The sequence below is a fragment of the Beauveria bassiana genome (genome assembly GCF_000280675.1).
Source record: "Beauveria bassiana ARSEF 2860 unplaced genomic scaffold BBA_S00024, whole genome shotgun sequence".
In the NCBI taxonomy this organism is placed as follows: Eukaryota; Fungi; Ascomycota; class Sordariomycetes; order Hypocreales; family Cordycipitaceae; genus Beauveria; species Beauveria bassiana.
Window position 1 is genome coordinate 28,859 of NW_007930859.1, and position 18,035 is coordinate 46,893.

Consider the following 18,035-nt stretch of genomic DNA (forward strand, 5'->3'; position numbering starts at 1 on the left):
AGCCCTGCGCCTTATAAATAATTGGGGTTCAGTGGTCTGTTGCGGCTTCATTTTCAGCGGCTTCGGCCTTGGTGGCTTCGGCTTTTATCAGTGGCTTTCAGGGTGCAATACTCCCTCCCCCACGACGCCACCATGACCACCCGTTTGCCGTTCGCCGTTGGCAGCTTACTAGGTAGTAGTCATAATGCCTCAAACCCGCCTGTTTCTCGATTCGACTGCCAACCTGTAACTACGGTACCATGCATCTGCAGTCTCGCGAATCTCGCTTTTGTCTGTTACTACCCGACTTGTCAGTTCCCCTTTTCAGTGCAGGTTACCATGAACTTCCAGATCGCAAGCATTTTGTCTAACCAAGCTATGTCACTTGAACTTGATCTCTCTGACTGCATGTATGTATTTTTTCTTTGCCTCCTTCCCTTCTTCATCTAGCTTCTTTTTCCATCTTGCAACTTTGCACATTGGGCGTCCCCATGCTCCATCTCACCGCCCTCTTCAGTCCCAACTCGCTCACCGGGGCCACCAACACCGCACACCACATATTTCCCCCCATACGTCTTCTCTCGCTGCAACGTCAATTCTCTCTTGGCCACACGTGCTTTAAAGCAAGACTCTTTTAGGTTCCCCCTTTGATCTTGTTGATGGGTCCAAGTCATCGCCCCCAGTCTCATGCGCCCGCCAGCATCTCCGTCACATTGTCATGCGCGACAGGCAGTTTAACCTTTGGTCTTGGAGCTTTCTCCACACAACCATTGTTCTCCAAGAATCTGCTTTTACGGATCTCTATTGCTAGACACGGCAGCACGTTGACTTGTTGCAACACTGCCGATTTTGGCTTCATCCTCACCTGCTGGTCTCTGCACTATGACCCCCCCCCCCCTTTCCGCACCCGTGCCTCGCCATCGTGTTGCAGCCTCGGCCCGTTATTGGCTCATGACCTGCTTGCCTCTAGGAGCTTTGACTTTGCTCCGATTGGCTTGACCATTCCGAAAGTTGCCTCTTCTGGGGAATCCATGGCAGCCGCCGCTGTTTGCTTTGTTACTGGCAGAGGGGGGTCTGTTCTCGTCCGAACAGCGGCATCTTGTCCTGCAGAACAAATAATGACAGAGTAAAAATAAATCACCAGTCTTGGAAATCGGGCAGTGTGATGCACGCTCTACAGGCCCCCATGCTTGCATGCCCCATACCACCCGACCTTGTCCCCAAAGGCCTCTTTCCTATTACTATTAGCTTTCCATCATACGTCAGGTTTTTTTCTCGGCTTATCGCTGTACCTTGCCAAAAGAGTTAAATATTGTCTCGGTCGCTTTTTCAACTCGCAGATCTGCTCCTTTACTTTTTCGATGCAATCGTTGCTGTCTCACAAGGCTTGACCGAGATTGCATACAAAGTGATCCCAATACCAACAACATTCACAATGTTGTACTCTTCACTTGCTCTGACCCTTTTGGCTTCGGCCACGGGTGTGCAGGCCGGCTCACTCAAGGACATTAAGCACATTATTCTCTTTATGCAGGAGAATAGATCTTTTGACCACGCAAGTCCTACTCAAATCATATTCTTCTCTGTTCGACGACTAACCCTCTCACGTAGTACTTTGGCACCATGGCTGGTGTTCGCAACTTTGCCGACCCCAACGTCAAGAAGAATGACGGTGTTCCCGTCACGAAGCAGTAAGTCAACGACGAAGACATGTTCCCTCTGCTATGAAAGCTTCGACCTGACAGCAAGGTAAATTAGGCCCATCAAAGGTACAAAAAATGGTGTCAGCACTCTGTCTCCATGGCACATCAACTACCTCGGGGGTGACTGGAAGGAAGCTACTCAGTGCATGACGGGCGGCTCAAACGGCTGGGACGCCATGCACGGTGCCTGGAACAACGGCCGCGGCGACGGCTGGGTTACGTCTGATACCGACTACAACATGGGCTACTACAAGCGCGAGGATGTGCCCACGCATTTTGACATTGCCGAGGGATGGACCGTCATGGACAACTCTCACCAGAGCATCCTCGGAGTCACGGACCCGAACCGCATCACCTGGATGAGCGGCACCGTCAATACCAAGGGGTCCCCCACCAACCCCGACGGCAGCGGCGGCAACATTCTCTCCAACCGTGCCAGTCCGGGCTGCGACTCGCCCGGCAACAACTGCTTCCCTTTTACCTGGAAGACGATGCCCGAGTACCTCGAAGAGGCGGGCATCTCGTGGCGCGTCTGGCAGGACTTTGACAACTTTGAGGACAATATGCTGGCCTACTTTAAGCAGTATCAAAACACACCACAGGGCGGTGCCCTGCGCGAAAAGGGCATTTCCTTTCCGGGCCTTGATGCCTTTTACGACGCGTGCGCCAAGGGCACTCTGCCTCAGGTCAGCTGGATCATTGGCGGCTCGGAGCAGAGTGAACACCCTCCCAACATGCCCATTGACGGCGCCTGGCTTCAGCGCAATGTCGTCCAGGCTGTCATCAACAGCCCTCTCTACAGCTCTAGCGCGCTTGTCGTCAGCTACGACGAGCAAGGTGGCTGGGCCGATCATGTCATTCCTCCTGTTGCTCCTCGCGATGCGGCTGGTGAATGGATCACCGACCCTTTTGATGCTGGACGCGGCGTTGTCCCCATTGGCCCTGGTAAGTCAAGACATTTTCTTTCTCTTTTCCATTGTGCTCGGCTCGATTCCTAACTTTGGGCGAAAAAACAGGTCCTCGTATTCCCCGCTACATTGTCTCTCCCTGGACCCGTGGCGGCAACGTATTTGCCGAGACTGGCGATCACACTTCTGATCTCATGTTCATCGAGGCCTGGGCTCAGGCGAACGGGTACGACGTCAAGAATGAGGGCATCACGCCCTGGCGTCGGGCCCACATGACCAACATGGTCAACGCCTTTGACTTTAACAAGCCAGACTACTCTCGGCCCAGCATCACCCCTGTGCGCACCCCCGAGGCGCTCGACTACGACAACTGGAGCGGCAACCTCACCCTCGGCTCCCTGACGGGACCCTGGGTCGGCGCCTCCAAATGCACCAGCGGCTACAGCCACGGCAACCACCCCGCGGTCCCCTACGGCCAGAAAAACGCCGACGAGGACATGAAGAATCTCGTAGAGGAAGGCCACAAGGAGATTCGCGGCGCCATCACCGAGGGCCGCTACATTACCATTGAGAGCGGCGGTCTCGGTCTCGGCCGCACCAAGGACGGCAAGGTCGTCGGCATCGCCGCCGCCGACAAGCACGACGACTCTGCGCAGCGCTGGATCATTACCAACTCGGACGGCGACCGCTTTGGCAAATCGTTTTACATTCAGTCCGCCGACGAGGACCGCAGCTTCATCACATCCAAGGGCACTCTGTCCAAGGACCAGGACCAGGCGCAGGCATTCATTTTTGAGTATGAGCCCGAGAGCGCCACCCACACCCTGCGTAGGGCTGGATCTGACTCCAGCAGCGGCAAGTATGTCAGCCTCTCCAAGCGCGCCCAGAAGAAGATGAAGAAGAGGCGTGGCGACATAAAGTGCCGCGACGTTGGCGACGTCAACTTTGACGGCGCCAAGACGTCGTATAAGATTTACGGTGTCAATTACCGCTCATAAAAGTTTTGGCATTTACAGTCTGTTTTTTTTTTTTTTCCCTTTTCTTTCCCTATTTTTTTGGAGGTTGAGTTTTTTTCGGAACGTGGAGGCGCTCACTTGGGCCAGGGCTGTGCGGTATTGTACATAGATGGATAGGTAGGGCCAGACGTTAAGCCTCGTTACAGTATTGGCCACCAAGGCGCATCAACTGGTTGCCTTGAATTTTATATGAATTTAATGACTAGTATATATGGAATACTGCAAGTACAATCGGTTCCAGAATCTGTCACTGCAATACCTCTTACGGGGACAGAGTACAGAACCCGCCTCGAAAGTCTGTGACAGGAAAGCAAAAGGTTGAGAAAGCTTCTTTGGCCTTTAGATGAAGACTGTTTCAAAAAGATCAATAATTCTAATGATTCATTGTAAATTTGCGCCAATTCCACCTATCCAAGAAGCGCAAGTAGCTAATAAGCTCGCCGAGCACCTCTGCAGAACCAGGTTCACCCAATGTGTTCTATATGTCTATAATGCAAATGCCCCTAATTTACAACCCAAAAACGCCAGTCTAATTCCCCCCCTTTAAACTTTTACGCAAATCTTCCAGCCTGCCCTGGCGACACGTGCCCCCACAGCCGTGACCGTTGCGAGCAGTATAGCCGTAGCAGCAAACATTTGCGCCCCCAGATAGCTGCCACCACCAGAGCGCTCGATAATAGCCCCCGAAATGGCCGGCCCTGTCAGGTTCGCCAAGCTGACAAAGCCCAGAATCATGCCGACGCGCGTGCCCGTCTTGCTCGGGTGCGGCGTCATGGTGGTGGACACGGCCGGGTACAGGGCCTGCAGCGCCGCCGCCGCCAGGCCGTAGATGACGGCAAAGACGTACAAGCCCGCGGCGGTGTGCACGGCGGCCCAGCAGTACACCAAGAGGCTGGAGGCGAGGCCGATGGCGATGATGAGGTTGAGCGGGCCGCACCACTGGTCGGCGACAATGGTGGGCGAGATGCGGCCGATGACGCCGACGCCGTTGAGCAGGATGAGGAGGTAGATGGGCTGCGCGACACCGATTTGGTCGCGCGCATAGGTGCCGAGGAAGAAAAAGGCAAAATACAAGCCCCAAAAGGCAAAAAACATGCTCGCGGTGAAGAATAAAAAGGGCACATCCGTAAACGCCGTCGTGTCTATCCAATCCGTCGTCTTGCGCGGCGGCAGTCGCGGCTTAAACAGGAACAAGCAAGGAATGTAGCTGAGCAGCATAATGAGGCCCATGCAGCGCATCGTCCACGCAAAGCCAATTTTTTCGTGAAAGATGAGCCGGTTGATGAGGATCGGGTAGACCAGGCCGCCGACCGCCGCGCCGGCCGCCGACAGGCCGACGGCAAAGGCGCGGCGCCGCTTGAAATACTGCGCGAGGATGGCGAGCGCGGGGCAAAAGACGAGGCCGTTGCCGACGCCCATGCAGACGGCCTGCGAGAGGACAAAGTGCCAGTAGCGCGTGCCGAGCGAGGTCATGAAGACGCCGAGGAGCTCGAGCAAGACGCCGGCGTAAAAGACGTGGAAGAAGTAGCCGGCGTCGGTGGCGCGGCCCGAGACGACGCCGATGCCAAAGAGGAGAAAGGTCTCGACGCTGCCGATCCAGGCAATGTCGCTGGGCGGTCGGCGGAGCGCCGTGGTGTAGTATTCCTGGAAGACGCCGTAGCCGTTGACGACACCCCACGTGTTGAAGAAGACAATGTGCATGAGGAGGACGTGCGTCCAGGCAACGCGTCCGCCGTCTGGCGGCTCATCATCATCATCAGATGGGACAGTAGCATCAGAGGCTTTTGCTTTTTCAGTGCTGCTGCTGGCTTCTTCTTTTGCCTTTTCGGCCTGTCGTGGGTGGTCGATGGAGTCGGACTGACTGGCGTAGCCTGGTGTTGATGCGCCAGACTCTAGGTCTGGGAGGCTGGTGCGCGCCATGGTATTATAAATGCTGGCAAATGAAAGGGTTGCATCTGATCTTAGATTGTCATGGAAAAGCACATCAAGATGTTGTTATATGCAGGGCAACTTAAAAAAAGGCAAGCTTTACCATGGCAATAATAGAGATTCTGATTCATATACCAGCTGTTCTGCGATATGCGCTACTTCCGTGATGCCCGTCATTTCCGATGACAACTATGCCCGATAGAGACGACTTCTGGCTCCGCTTTGTAATAAGGGTCAAAGTCTATCTGGGTAGTGCTGGTTTTCGAGAAAGCATCAAGGGCAGAATTTTTCATCAATTTGCGAATCAGGAGCCACACATGTCAGCATTTCATCTTAAACCTGTAAAACCATCTACAATTCTTGTTGTCAATCTTGCCAACGATTTATCAATCATCATCATCATCAAGTCCGACTCGCTGTGACTCAGATCCCGCCTTTGGTGTTCCTCCTCCACTGTTTCGCATATCCACATCCTATAACTATCCTGCTTTTCCGCTATACCCGACCTCCCGACCACCCACTGCGGCGCACCGCTTGGCAAAATTCCAGTTTCTCTCCCTTGCCGCCGGAGCCCTTTTTTTTTTTTTATTACTAAATTTTTTTTTTCTATCCAATGAGCTCGACGCAAGGGCGCAAGCGCTCGCGTTTGGCCTGTCAGACATGTCGGGACCTGAAGCGCAAGTGCGACGGCGCCGAGCCGTGCGGCACGTGCGTCCGCTTCGAGTATCCGTGCCGCTACTCGGCCGGCAGCAAGATGCGCAACAAGCCGGATCGTGCGAGCCATGCGCCGCCGTCGCGAAGCGGAGGTCTTTTGTCGCAGCAGCAGCAGCACTCGCCCGTGGACAATAATGCCATAACAACAACAGCAACTACACCCGCGTCGTCGTCGTCCTCGGTCCAGCACCAGGCCCGCTCGCTCGAGGCCAACTCGGGTCCGGCCTTTGTGCGCCGGCTCGGCTTCAAGTCCGAGTCCAAGGGCGGCAGCAGCAGTCCGCGCGTGCAGACTTTTGCCTGGAACGCGTTTCTCGGATCGCGGCAGACTGTGCAGAGCCCTCCCCCCCTGGCGCGTCGTCGTCCCGTGACGGAACTCTTGTCGCAGCAGCGCATGTCGTACCTCGCAAGCGTGTACTTTCAGAAACTGCACCCCACCTACAGCTTCGTCGAGGCGGGCGAGGTAGAGCAGCATATTCGTCTGCGCTGGGCAAGACCTAGTAGTGCTCATGCCGAACCTGTTGATGCCGTCTTGTGCGGTGTCGCTGCGCTGGGGTGTTTGTTTTCGCAGGTTGACGCCGATAGGACAGAGCCTGAACTCGTCGAGTCGGCAAAGTGTATGCTTGAGCAGTCTTTCTCAGATCCGCCTTCGGTGTCGAGCATCAGTGCCTGGCTTCTGCGAGTCATCTATCTCCGGCTTGCCGGAACGCATTATCCCGCTTGGATGGCAAGCTGCACGGTGCTGCACATGCTAGAGGCCGCAGGCATGACCGTGGAAGACGCAGACCCAGTCGCCCTGCGGTCTGATACCGAGCAGTCGAGCAACATCGAGGTGAACCGAAGACTACTCGCCGTCTCACAGCATCTCAACACTTGGATGTCCTATGACATGGGCCTGAGCCGCGTGTCTCTCTCAGGAGTCACATGCGCGCTGCCGTCGAAACGGCCAGGCGAATACACGACCGAGCTGATGGAGCTCCTGCCCTTTACCATACAGCTAGACCCAGAAAGAACGCCGCAAGCAGCCTCTGAGCTAGAATCTGCGCTCCAGATTGTCCTCGACCGGGTTCACACGCGGCCGCCCACCATTCTCGGGCAGTGCAACCTTGCGCTCTGTCTCTGCCGCCGCCTCCGCTCCATGGACTTTACCCTGCCCGACGCCACGATTCAGCGCATTCTGGTGCTCACAGCGAGCGGCATCCAAGCAGCGCGCGCGATCCTCATCGATCGCGCGCCGTGGCACCACATGGCATACGTGCCCTTTCAAATCGTCTGCGTCTTGCTGGCCATTGACACCGTGTCGTCCATTTCGCAGCTGCGCGACGCCATGCAGTGCCTCCAGGACGTCGCTGCCGTGTACAACACGCACGCCACGCGCGAAGCCATGCGCACGGCGCGGTCGCTCATCATGCTGCATCAGCGCGGCAAGGAGATGCTGGCGGCCGCTTTGCACGACATTGTCAAGGTGTACGATGTTGTGAATGCGCCAGAGCATGTGACGAATAATCCCGCCGCCCCGGCGGCGGCGGCGCTGGCCGACGACTTTGCGTGGCTGAATGGCTTGCCCGAGGATTTTTCCAACATTCAGGACCTCAGCTTGGAGCAGCTACTCAGCCCGGAATTCTTTTGGAATGCAAGTAGCAGTTGAGACTGTCAAATCTTCAAAAAAAAAAAAAAAAAAAAAAAAAAAAGAAAAGAGTAATCGATATTACTGATATATGTATACATTATTTTGTAAGTCTATGATGTTGCAGTGAAACACGAAACACGCCGAGTACCAAAGAAAATTTTGAATCCCATGCCTGTAAATGCTCATGCAATGAAACAGAGTTTGCCCAACCCACCTTCACTATCCTAAACGTCGTCGTTTAGCTTTTCCCGTTGAAAACATCCTCGAACCAGTCATACAGAATCTGGTTTTGGTACACGGCAGCGCCGACGGAGCAGTGCTCGCCCGCACCATTCGCGGCCTCGAAGCGGTGGCAGACTTTATTCGAGCTGCTCGTCGCGGCCTCGGCCAGTTTCCGGGCCTGGCCGGGAAAGAATTGGTCCAGCTCCGCGTCGCCGACAAAGAGGGGCTGCTTAATCTTGTCCGCCACGCCGTCGAGGGTGTACTTTTGCACAAGGGTGAAGAAGTCAAAAAAGTCGTCGGCCTTGAAGGACCAGCGGCCCTGCTGGACAGCCCAGCGAATGCCGGTAGGGGTGCTTGGGTCGGCGACCGCCTGCGCAAAGACATCGTTGACGTCTTGCCGCTTGCCGTCCGTGAGCCACTGCTTCACGATGGGAGGCAGCGGGCTGATGAAGGCGTCGCCAAAGTCGTAGACACCGTCAATGGCACCGACGGCAGCAATGCGGGGCTCAAACGCGGCAGCGCGGGAGGCGAGGTAGCCGCCTAGAGAGTATCCGATGCTGCCGATGGCTTTGGGGTCAACCTCGTCGAGGGAGACGGCGTAATCGACGACGGGGGAGACGACACGCTCCCAGTCGGGAATGAAGCCCATGTCCTGCTCGCGGCGGACGGTCGGCTGGCCAGGGCCTTCGTAGGTGAGGACGTTGTAGCCGCGATCGAGCGCAGCCCTGCCAAAGATGTGAAACATTTCCTCTTGAGAGCCGTCGAAACCGTTGCACATTAGGATAGTCGGGTGGCGACCTGGCTTGCCGGTACTGTAAAAGATGGCAGGAATCTTAAACTTGCCGTCCCTTGATTCAAGAGTCGTGCGGCGGCCGGGGCTCGCCATCAGAGGCAACGCATCGTCAAAGGCCCTTGTCTGCTTCTCCCAGAGGCTATCGATACGGGGATCCTCCCAGTCGCCGTGGAGGAAAAAATCGGCCGCGCGAAAGTAGCTGGCGGCCTTGAGGCGCATCGCTCGGAACGACGCGGGATACTTGTCGCCGTTGAGCGCCCTGCCCTGCCTGTCGACGTGCTCCGCGAGGCTGTTAAAGGCTTGGTAGTAACTCTCAAAGTCGGAGCTCTTGATCTGCTGGGCGGCAACGAGAACCTCGCCGAGATCAGCGCCCTCGGCGACGGAGAGCGATAGTGTGCGGAGAATCTCAAAGTGAAAGGACTCGTCCGAGCTCAATTGGAGCATGGGGTTGCGAGGACCGTCGCTTGGCGGGGTGGTCGAGTTTTGTGCAGCAGCGGCCATGTATAGGCTCGCAGCGCCGACAAGATAGGTTGTTAAGCGAAACATTGCCAAGAAGGGTCTTGTGTAAGTGATGAAGTGATGTGAACAAATCTATCGCAATAGAGCTCGGGTGTAATTGGTGTCATAAGTGTTCAAAAGATGTCGAATTAAAATATAGACGAGTATAGAGGTATTTCATTTCATTCATTAGACAGGTGGGAGTTACGGGACATATATAAACATACATCATGAATTCGTCGACCCGCGACATCTCCATCAACAACGATCCGCTAGCTTGGGCTGAGCCACCCTCCGCGCTAAAACCGGCCATCTCCAGGCCGTGTCCCGATACAGCAACGTCATAACGGAACGGGATTCGCAGCCGGCATTGAGGACAGGACAAAAGAGATGGAGACGTGGATTACGTATTCCTAACCAAACAAAACTCTATGGGCACGGAGGCCAAGTCTGAGGCCGAGGTCTTTGACCGAGTGGCCCAGTCTAGTAAAAAAAGACGATACAGCATGGCGTTGAAGCATTCGTCAACGACGACTAATCCTAGGAGAGGATTCGTAGGCGAGGCAGGTGGGTTTGGCAGGGCTTTAGGGATCGAATCACGAGGCTTGGCAAGTCTGCGCTTTAGCCTCTCGTTGCCTGGCGTCTCTCGCAGAATCAACTCTTTTGCGATTCAGACTGGGTGCTCGTTTATGATGGATTTAGCCTCTCGTTACCTGGCGTCTCTCACAGAATCAATTATTTTGCACTTTAGACTGGGTGCTCGGTCATGATGGATTTGTATTGACATTGAAAGAAACAGCTATTGCAACATAGCTACCAAGTATTCAAAAGATGATGAAAAAGACAAGTGCCGATTGTCATTACCCACAGCATAGAATGTGAAACCCGTCCTTTGAGGAACCGCTGCCGCCAGTCCCGTGCGGGCCCGCAGAAGACGTAGTTTTCGCCGTCGCCGTTGCCGTTGCTGTGCTCGACGTCCGTGTGCCGGCATACCATTGTCGTCGGCGAGACTGCCGCATCTGCAAGGCTGTTGGCCGCAGCCTTGACGTCCAAGGTTGCAGGGCTGCGCCTCTCTGGCTGGGCAAGAAGATTGGGGGCATGCAATGGAAGTATTGGCAACTTTTTTCAGCGGTTCCCTCTAGCGCACAAGCCCTGGTAATCGCGCACCGCATCAATCGGCAGCTTGGCTCCGGGCCGGATCGTAAAGTACATTTTGCCCGACCTCTTTCCAACGCCAGACTGGATCAGGGTCGCGTCGTTGGGCTGCTTTGAGCAGACGGTCCAATAGTGAAACTCCCAAGTCAGTGAACAGGTATCCTCGGTATCCTCGGTGCCGCGCCAGTTGCCATACCGGCCCTTGGGGTCCTTGCTGCCGTCCGGTAGCGCATCCTGTAGCGTCTTTGTGGAATTCAGAATGTAGTGCTCGCCCGATGGCACCTCGGCATACTTGTATCCGTTGATGGTGTCGGCGCCGTACAGCGAACCTTGGGGCGCACTGAATCGACCACGACAGCTCCGAGTTGTACGACAATAATGCGCGCGCGTTTTGGTATCCGAAAATAACGGGAAACGGCGAGACTGCCCGCGTACGTGTCGTTTTGTGGAAAGACAAATGGACATTTCGCCCACTTGAGGGCTTATTAATAATGCATCGTCGCTAGATGAGGCGCAGGCGAACCGAGCGACCGCAAGAAGCAAGCTTGTAAAGGCGAGCCCGACCGGGTTTCGCGACATGTTCTGCTGAATTCCGGTCTTGTTTATGAAGTAAAGAGGGACGAGCAGGTTTTCGAGTAATCAATGGCAAAAGAATGTCAATTGATGACAATTGAGTTACCCCTCTTTCTGGGAACATTGTTTTCTTCTCCCTAATCGTGGGCTACAGCTGTGGCGGACTCAAACAAAGAAAAGGGAAAGTGCGGCTGAAGATGCTAAAGACAGCCAAACTGCCACACTTTGGTACTAGTTAATGCCATGTCGGCACAAGGGCACTGTCAGCACCTAATCAGAATCGCAACAAAGTGCTGACTGCATTTCGAGTCTGCCGTCGTCGTCGCTCAGGATTCAGTCTCTTCTTTGCGTCTTGTCTCCACGGGATCGCACAAGAGTGGGCGAGGATATCGACCCAAAGCTCTGACTTTGGTAACCGGTAATGGGAACAAGACATGGCCGTCGTTGGCGATCCGGCTTCCGGATGTTTTATTGAGGGCCCATTTAAAAGCTAGCTGCAAACTTGACCAACACACATGTCATGACCTCGGCGTGTGCTCGGTTCGATGCAAATGGATTGTGGTGGTGGTTGACAAGTGCTGGGGAACTCAGTGGGATCGAAAAGTCGTTGGACGACTGTCGAAAAGTCCAAGCAAGCACAGGAGAATCTAGCATCAGAAAGATTCAGACGATACTTTTTTCTTTTTTTTTTTTCAGATATCAGGCTTAGAATATATAGTGTCAAAAACACCTTACTATAGAGGGCGGCAGCAAGTTCTACCGCCACTCGTGCAGGGTAATCGCCTGCTTCCAATGACTAGGCAGAGAAGTCACCGCAAAATTACAACAGTGTGACTACTAATAAGCAACCCCCCAAAATTCTAATCAAATCCACAAGTCATGCTATACAAAGACCAAATCATTTATTAGGGTATAAAAAGAAAGTAGAAAGAGGCGGCCAGTTCTACCAGCTCCAATTAGGCTTTTACTTGATTATTTCATTATACGTTAATCGCGGCGACGAATAGAATGTTGGGTGATTTCGAGTAATAAGTCAGTTTGAGAATCCCGAAAATTAAGAACTCATTCTGGCAAATCCTACATGTTTACCAGGCGCCAGCAGCGGCAACTAACTGATTGGTGATACTAATTGCTGGGTAGTGGCGTTGTCGGGAGATGCAGTTCGATAAAGCCACCTAGGTAATCGATAGAGATCAACACAACAATTACGCAAAATCTGCAAAATTTGCATAAGAAAAAAAAAAGCCGCTGTCGAGATTACGGCGGCACTTTTCCCGCCCTAGCCAAGTTCAACAATGATCCCACTATGCGGCCTTGAGCTGGTGTTCGCTTACCCCAAGCCCAGCCCTGCCCTGCTGTGTATCTTGAAAATTGCCAATTGGTCACCTCTGTTCTGTATCAGTCATGAGGAATGATGATCAGTCTTGAAATCGGATCGCACAGAGGACATTTATAAAATTTTCCCCCACTCAGCTGTTGGTCAACTGTAATCGACTAATTCAGCCTCTTGAAGCTAACAAATCAAACGAGCATGAATAATAAAACGGGAAAGGGCGTTGGCTGACTGATGGCCGACAAACTACACAGTCAGCTTCGCGGTCGAACAGCTGAAAAAAAATCGGAATCGACCTCTGCTGATATCTAAGTGATGCGGCCGCGCAAACTCCGCGGAAAACAAATAGTTTCTCTACAGTACTGCTCGGTAACAGCATGCAGTCTTGAGCCTGCTTACTTCCGCGAGATAAGCGATTCTTTCTTTCCTCAAAGACCCCACTATTTATTAGCGAACTCTTATTCCGACCAGCGCAGAACCCTGACCAGTGCCACCTCAGGACCTAAGTACACAGAAATGAACCTCGCAGCATCACCATCCGTGTCGAAGTCGAAGGGGGGGGGGATTTCTTCTCCGATGGATGCACATTGGGGATCCGTCTCGTGCGTACGGGGTGGTGTACATGAAATGCAAAGAGACCTTCAGAGCAGTCACTTGTAATTAATGTACATGTGCGAAGACAAAAATTATGAATCTTCCTTTCAGTCCTTTCAAGTGTTACCAACGGCTACTCGGCGCCTTTTCGGCCACGGCAAGCTGGCAACTGACAGTCTTGGCAGCTGTCAAGAGCCCCTTTAGTAGATCAAGAATTACAGAGTATGCGGAAGAAGGGTGGAAAAAGGCTTGGAATATTTTTCCAGAGTGCTACTTATCACCGCGACACCCCGTGAGGCACCACCAGGTGCACGAGATGTAATTTCATCGGCTATCCGGCATGGGCTGATGCCATAATGAGCGGAATCTTCGGCAAAGTTCGCTTTCCTGCTTTTGTGTAAGATCTGCCCTGGCGGCGACTCCATTTCCCCGCAACTGTTATCGGCGGCCACATCATTGGTTCCTTGGCTTATTCTCTTGCCTATTTCGTAACACATACCGCCTAGAGCGTGACAAAAGTGTTCAGTACAATAAGGGAAGGTAACCATATAATTAAAGTGCGTTGTCCTATCGCGACAACCTCTGTCTTAACTCTATAATAAAAATCATGTGTTTTGGTTGAAACCAAAACACCGAAGATGCCGACCTTGCGGAACGCGACAGTAAGCAAATACGTCTCCAAGGCTTACCACCTTCGAAAGACGGCCTAGCGCCTCAGATATCATAATCTGAATAGCTTCTTTGGCTTCAAATTTTCTCTACGGGAGCAGACGGGCCTCGGCTCTTACCATGCCCTTTCATAACTATAAAGTCTGTGGAATACCTACCGAGTCCAACGACGAAGCTCATTCCTAAACATACAAGCAAGCACTTTCCGCACCAGCCTTGCACCTCCTGAAACTTTGAAAGCCGGCCAACTCTCATCACCCTGCTCGTCTCCCTCCCGTCACACGATGAAGTATTCTCTCATCCTCTCTTCACTCGCCACCCTGGCTGCGGCCGTCCCCGCCGTTACCAGAGGCGTTGCCCTCCGCCAGCGCGAGCCCAGCCAGAAGCAGCGCTCGCACTTCAAGAAGCCCTCCAGCAACGTCACCGAGACCCAGTACTCGGGCAACTGGGCCGGCGTCGTGCAGATTGGCAGCGGCTACAACCACGTCCAGGGCACCATTGTCGTGCCCCGCGTGTCCGGGGGCGCCGACAGCGCCGCGTCCGCCTGGGTCGGCATCGACGGCGACACCTGCCAGAGCGCCATCCTGCAGACGGGCGTGTCCTTTTACGGCGACGGCTCCTTTGACGCCTGGTACGAGTGGATCCCCGACTACTCGTACAGCTTCAGCGGCATTGACATTAGCGTCGGCGACAGCGTCAAGATGTACGTCGACGCCTCGTCAAAGACGGGCGGCGTCGCCGTCCTCGAGAACCTGACCACCGGCCAAAAGGTCCAGCACACGTTTACCAACCCCCCCTCGACCCTCTGCGAGACAAACGCCGAGTGGATCGTCGAGGACTTTCAGTCGGGCAACAGCCAGGTTCCCTTTGCCGACTTTGACAGCATCACCTTTACCGACGCGTCGGCGTCTGGCAGCCAGGGTTCCATCACCCCGAGCGGCGGCACTGTCATTGATCTCCGCACCAAGAGTGGTGAGATTTTGACTGACTGTGGTACTCGTGGCAGCGACGTCTACTGCAACTACACTGGTTAGGGGACGGAACTGAGGCCTGAGTTGGGAGATTTCACTGTACATACCGTATATACTATGCAAGTTTATATAACAAAATAAAATGAAATTGCAAAAACTCTGCGCGTAGAGGCCGCTGTAGTGCGATTGAGGCCGGCGGGCAAACGAGGCCGTCCCCACCAGAGAGAGAAGTACTCGCATGTCCCAATACTCAAGTATTACGTTAGACTCATCGAACATCTCCTGATAACACAGGTTCTTCTGGAACTGGAAATTCTCCTGATTGACTCGTCAGTTGGTAATAATAGGTCTCTTAGCCGTGACTTGCTGTTTCAGAAACCTCTCGACGTACTGCCTCCTAAAGAGTATATGGCACGTTCGTTACGTATGCAGAGTCTGTTTGATTTTCATCTTCCTGTAAAAAGCCAGCGATAAACGACTATAATATCTTCATAATATTGTGAAATGAGCGGCCGCGCGTCCCAGGTCCGCTGAAACTTTGCTCGAGTCACGACTAACCAGAGGGTGTCCCACAACAGGCCATTGCCGACACGGGAAAACTCGTTGTGTCCCATCTCCGCAGATACAGAATCGATGTATAAGCTGTGAGAAGGACTGCAGCTTCTGCCCTGTCGAAAAGTAATCGGCGGCGGACTCGCAAAGCAATACTTCTGTCCAAGAAATTGGCAGATCACGGCGCATTCGCAGTCCTCCTTACTAGCCCTTGTGCCTGGGAACCCCACTGGCATGGCGGCAATAACCATAACATCTTCATAGTATTGTGAAATGAGACAGGACGAGGCCGGTACAAGACGCCGTTGCGCTAAGAAGATGTCGGACGTGTAGTTTTGGCGGATAGTGCCGCCTAGGCTCTGAATCTCTTGTCTCAGAGACTCTACATCGCTGAGGCTGCTGCACTCGACGATGAAGGCGCCATCGACGACACTGGTCCCATTCCTGGCTGCGCTTGCTGTCTCATTCGTGGCTCCGATGGCCAAGACGTTAGCGATGATCGGCAGCAAGGCCGATAAAAGGTAAAGACGGGTCATAACGAGTAAACTTAGTATAGTATCGGAAATGAAAGTCGTCTTGTCAATCTTTAGGAAGATTGCGATGTTGAGAATGTCTTGAATGGCGTTGCTAGAGAGCTATATATACGTCCGAGATTCAGCGCCAGGATTAGCTCTATTACTTGGCTCTACTATAATGAAATTTCGAATTAAGTATACCAGAATACTACCCAATTACAGGTAAATTAACTCTCAAAAGCCTCATCTTCTTGATCAGCACTGAAATAAAACCTTTACCCATATGAGAATACATTACCATGAGCCTTTCATCTTAGCGGTGGGGGCTCTTATACTCGCGCCAGGTTTATATGTAAAGAGGACTTTCGAGGCCATGGAACTGTCCTGGGCAAAGCCACAGGTATCAAGTCTGGCTTTGACTCTTTGTGGCCTCGTCATGGACTCGAGGGTCGCTTTAGGCGTCAAGAATTCCGTCGCCAAGCCGAGGTTTGTCATGAGTCGAGTCTCGTCATGAATCGAGTCTTGTTATGGACATTAAAGGTAATATAGCTGATATGAGGGGTGTTTAACATTGCGGGATGCCCTTGATTGATATGTTTCATTGCTATAGCTTAGTGATTATATTACTCTAGGGGTCCTTTTGCTGTAAAACACACTGCTAAGAAACCTTCCGCCTTTTACATCTATAGAATAAAATTATATGATATAAAATAGAAGACTATTTATGCTATTAAGTATGAAATAGTATAGAGTATGTAAATGCCGTAATTAAAATAAAGTACTACGGGTGCACTAACCGGACACCGCTGCTATGAAACTCAAGGTACGGATTAGAGATAGGTAGAGTAGAGAGTGTGGTCAGACGGTCATAACCAAAGGTGCTGCGGAATAGACTATGGCTGCATATATCAGTGTAACTTAGGTTTCCAAATAAATGAGTTGCTGCCGTAGCTTGCCTAGCACCTCCTAAATAGCTTCTTCATGCTAATTTAAGTCAAATTCAAGCATTTTTCTCTAAAACGACGCTTCTTCACGTATATCCCTGTTCTTCCGTTAGTCGATAATAAAAATCTCTAGTGGCGCTCTCCTAGTATTTAGTATATCGCTTAAGGACGATTATATGGCTTAGTTATTGTAAATCTTCCTGATGTCGTTTGTTGCAGGTTCGGGTTGTTCTTCTGCCTGCCTGATTAGAAGACACCTACCGTCCGCTACAGCTATCACATTTATATATCACTTATTATTAGGGCCTAATAATAAGACTGACTAAGTCATAGTCGCGCGTAGTCCCGCCCTACGGTAGCGTTTCTTAGCGTTTTATATAAGGAGGTTACTAGATAGATATACCGTCTAAGCACGATAGCCCTATAGGTGGCGTTTCGCCCTGGTGGCGGAGTGGTTACCGTCGTAGGCAGCCCTATCGTGGGACCTATACACTTACGAGAAGGCGGTTAGTTTAAATCTAGCCAGGGTCACTTCTCGACGAACCTAGTTCTACTACGTATAGTAACGCAGTCCTCTTTATGTTAGTAGGGGCGTAATCTACTACATTAACGGTAGCGGGATTGACTCTAATCTTTATGTAAAACGCTAAGAAACGCTACCGTGGGTCGATACTTGTTAAGACTGAGAAAAAGTCTCGGAATTAGGCCATAAGCGGCGATCATATACTTTAAAATGGCAATACTACATCCACTACCGTCTATAATCTACGAGATAGATCCGCTTATCGCAATAGATACTCCGCAGCGTAGACGATTAGCCCCAAGCCATATGCTTCTTTGCAGGAAAATGGTGCAACAATGGTCTTAGTCAGGGTATAAGTGGATGCTGAAGAATAGCGAAGTCCGCGCGAGTTAGTGGTCTTCTAGTTCAAGTGTGAAGTTTGCTTAGGCTCTCAGCAGGAAATACGGCAAGAAATACGGCAAGAAATTCGGCAAGAAATTCGGCAAGAAGGTCAGCAGTGCAGAGAAGGAGAAATGATAGAACTTTTCAAATTCACTAACTTCTATGCCAAACAAATATAGAAGGGTTTAGCACAGCAGTTCTTTAGCTCACTATATAAGATCATAAGGTGCACGTTAGTAAGCTATTATATAGCGTCTCGCTAGTGTAGCAGCATTGTGCCGTTGCGCCATGTCTTGTGCAAATTACCCAACACTTATATTCCCGTCCTTACATAAATCCTTATCAAATCAATAATATAATTCATTTCTGAATTAACGGCATACACACATAAGCTCTAGTACAGCCGGCTCAGTTCGTGCGAGCTTCCTATCTTATC

General features: G+C 52.2%; 7 protein-coding genes across 7 annotated transcripts; 3 read left to right on the plus strand and 4 right to left on the minus strand.

Annotated features, from left to right (window-relative positions):
* Positions 1-1,414: 1,414 nt before the first annotated feature.
* On the plus strand, positions 1,415-3,588 carry BBA_07286 (Phosphoesterase-like protein; the record flags this gene model as incomplete). The annotated part of the gene is made up of 4 exons (XM_008602383.1): positions 1,415-1,564; positions 1,591-1,670; positions 1,738-2,627; positions 2,699-3,588. The coding sequence occupies 4 exons, from the start codon at positions 1,415-1,417 to the stop codon at positions 3,586-3,588; spliced, it is 2,010 nt and encodes a 669-aa protein (XP_008600605.1).
* Positions 3,589-4,149: 561 nt separating this feature from the next.
* BBA_07287 (MFS monocarboxylate transporter) lies at positions 4,150-5,526 on the minus strand (the record flags this gene model as incomplete). Its single annotated transcript, XM_008602384.1, has 1 exon — positions 4,150-5,526. One exon carries the CDS (start codon positions 5,524-5,526, stop codon positions 4,150-4,152), a length of 1,377 nt encoding a protein of 458 aa, XP_008600606.1.
* Positions 5,527-6,148: 622 nt separating this feature from the next.
* On the plus strand, positions 6,149-7,894 carry BBA_07288 (C6 transcription factor, putative; the record flags this gene model as incomplete). Its single annotated transcript, XM_008602385.1, has 1 exon — positions 6,149-7,894. The coding sequence occupies one exon, from the start codon at positions 6,149-6,151 to the stop codon at positions 7,892-7,894; it is 1,746 nt and encodes a 581-aa protein (XP_008600607.1).
* Positions 7,895-8,114: 220 nt separating this feature from the next.
* On the minus strand, positions 8,115-9,437 carry BBA_07289 (alpha/beta hydrolase, putative; the record flags this gene model as incomplete). The annotated part of the gene is made up of 1 exon (XM_008602386.1): positions 8,115-9,437. One exon carries the CDS (start codon positions 9,435-9,437, stop codon positions 8,115-8,117), a length of 1,323 nt encoding a protein of 440 aa, XP_008600608.1.
* A 1,077-nt stretch (positions 9,438-10,514) lies between these two features.
* On the minus strand, positions 10,515-11,123 carry BBA_07290 (uncharacterized protein; the record flags this gene model as incomplete). Its single annotated transcript, XM_008602387.1, has 2 exons — positions 10,515-10,884; positions 11,068-11,123. The coding sequence occupies 2 exons, from the start codon at positions 11,121-11,123 to the stop codon at positions 10,515-10,517; spliced, it is 426 nt and encodes a 141-aa protein (XP_008600609.1).
* A 2,874-nt stretch (positions 11,124-13,997) lies between these two features.
* Positions 13,998-14,747, plus strand: BBA_07291 (peptidase A4 family protein; the record flags this gene model as incomplete). Its single annotated transcript, XM_008602388.1, has 1 exon — positions 13,998-14,747. One exon carries the CDS (start codon positions 13,998-14,000, stop codon positions 14,745-14,747), a length of 750 nt encoding a protein of 249 aa, XP_008600610.1.
* Positions 14,748-15,130: 383 nt separating this feature from the next.
* Positions 15,131-15,772, minus strand: BBA_07292 (uncharacterized protein; the record flags this gene model as incomplete). The annotated part of the gene is made up of 1 exon (XM_008602389.1): positions 15,131-15,772. One exon carries the CDS (start codon positions 15,770-15,772, stop codon positions 15,131-15,133), a length of 642 nt encoding a protein of 213 aa, XP_008600611.1.
* Between the last annotated feature and the right edge of the window lie 2,263 nt (positions 15,773-18,035).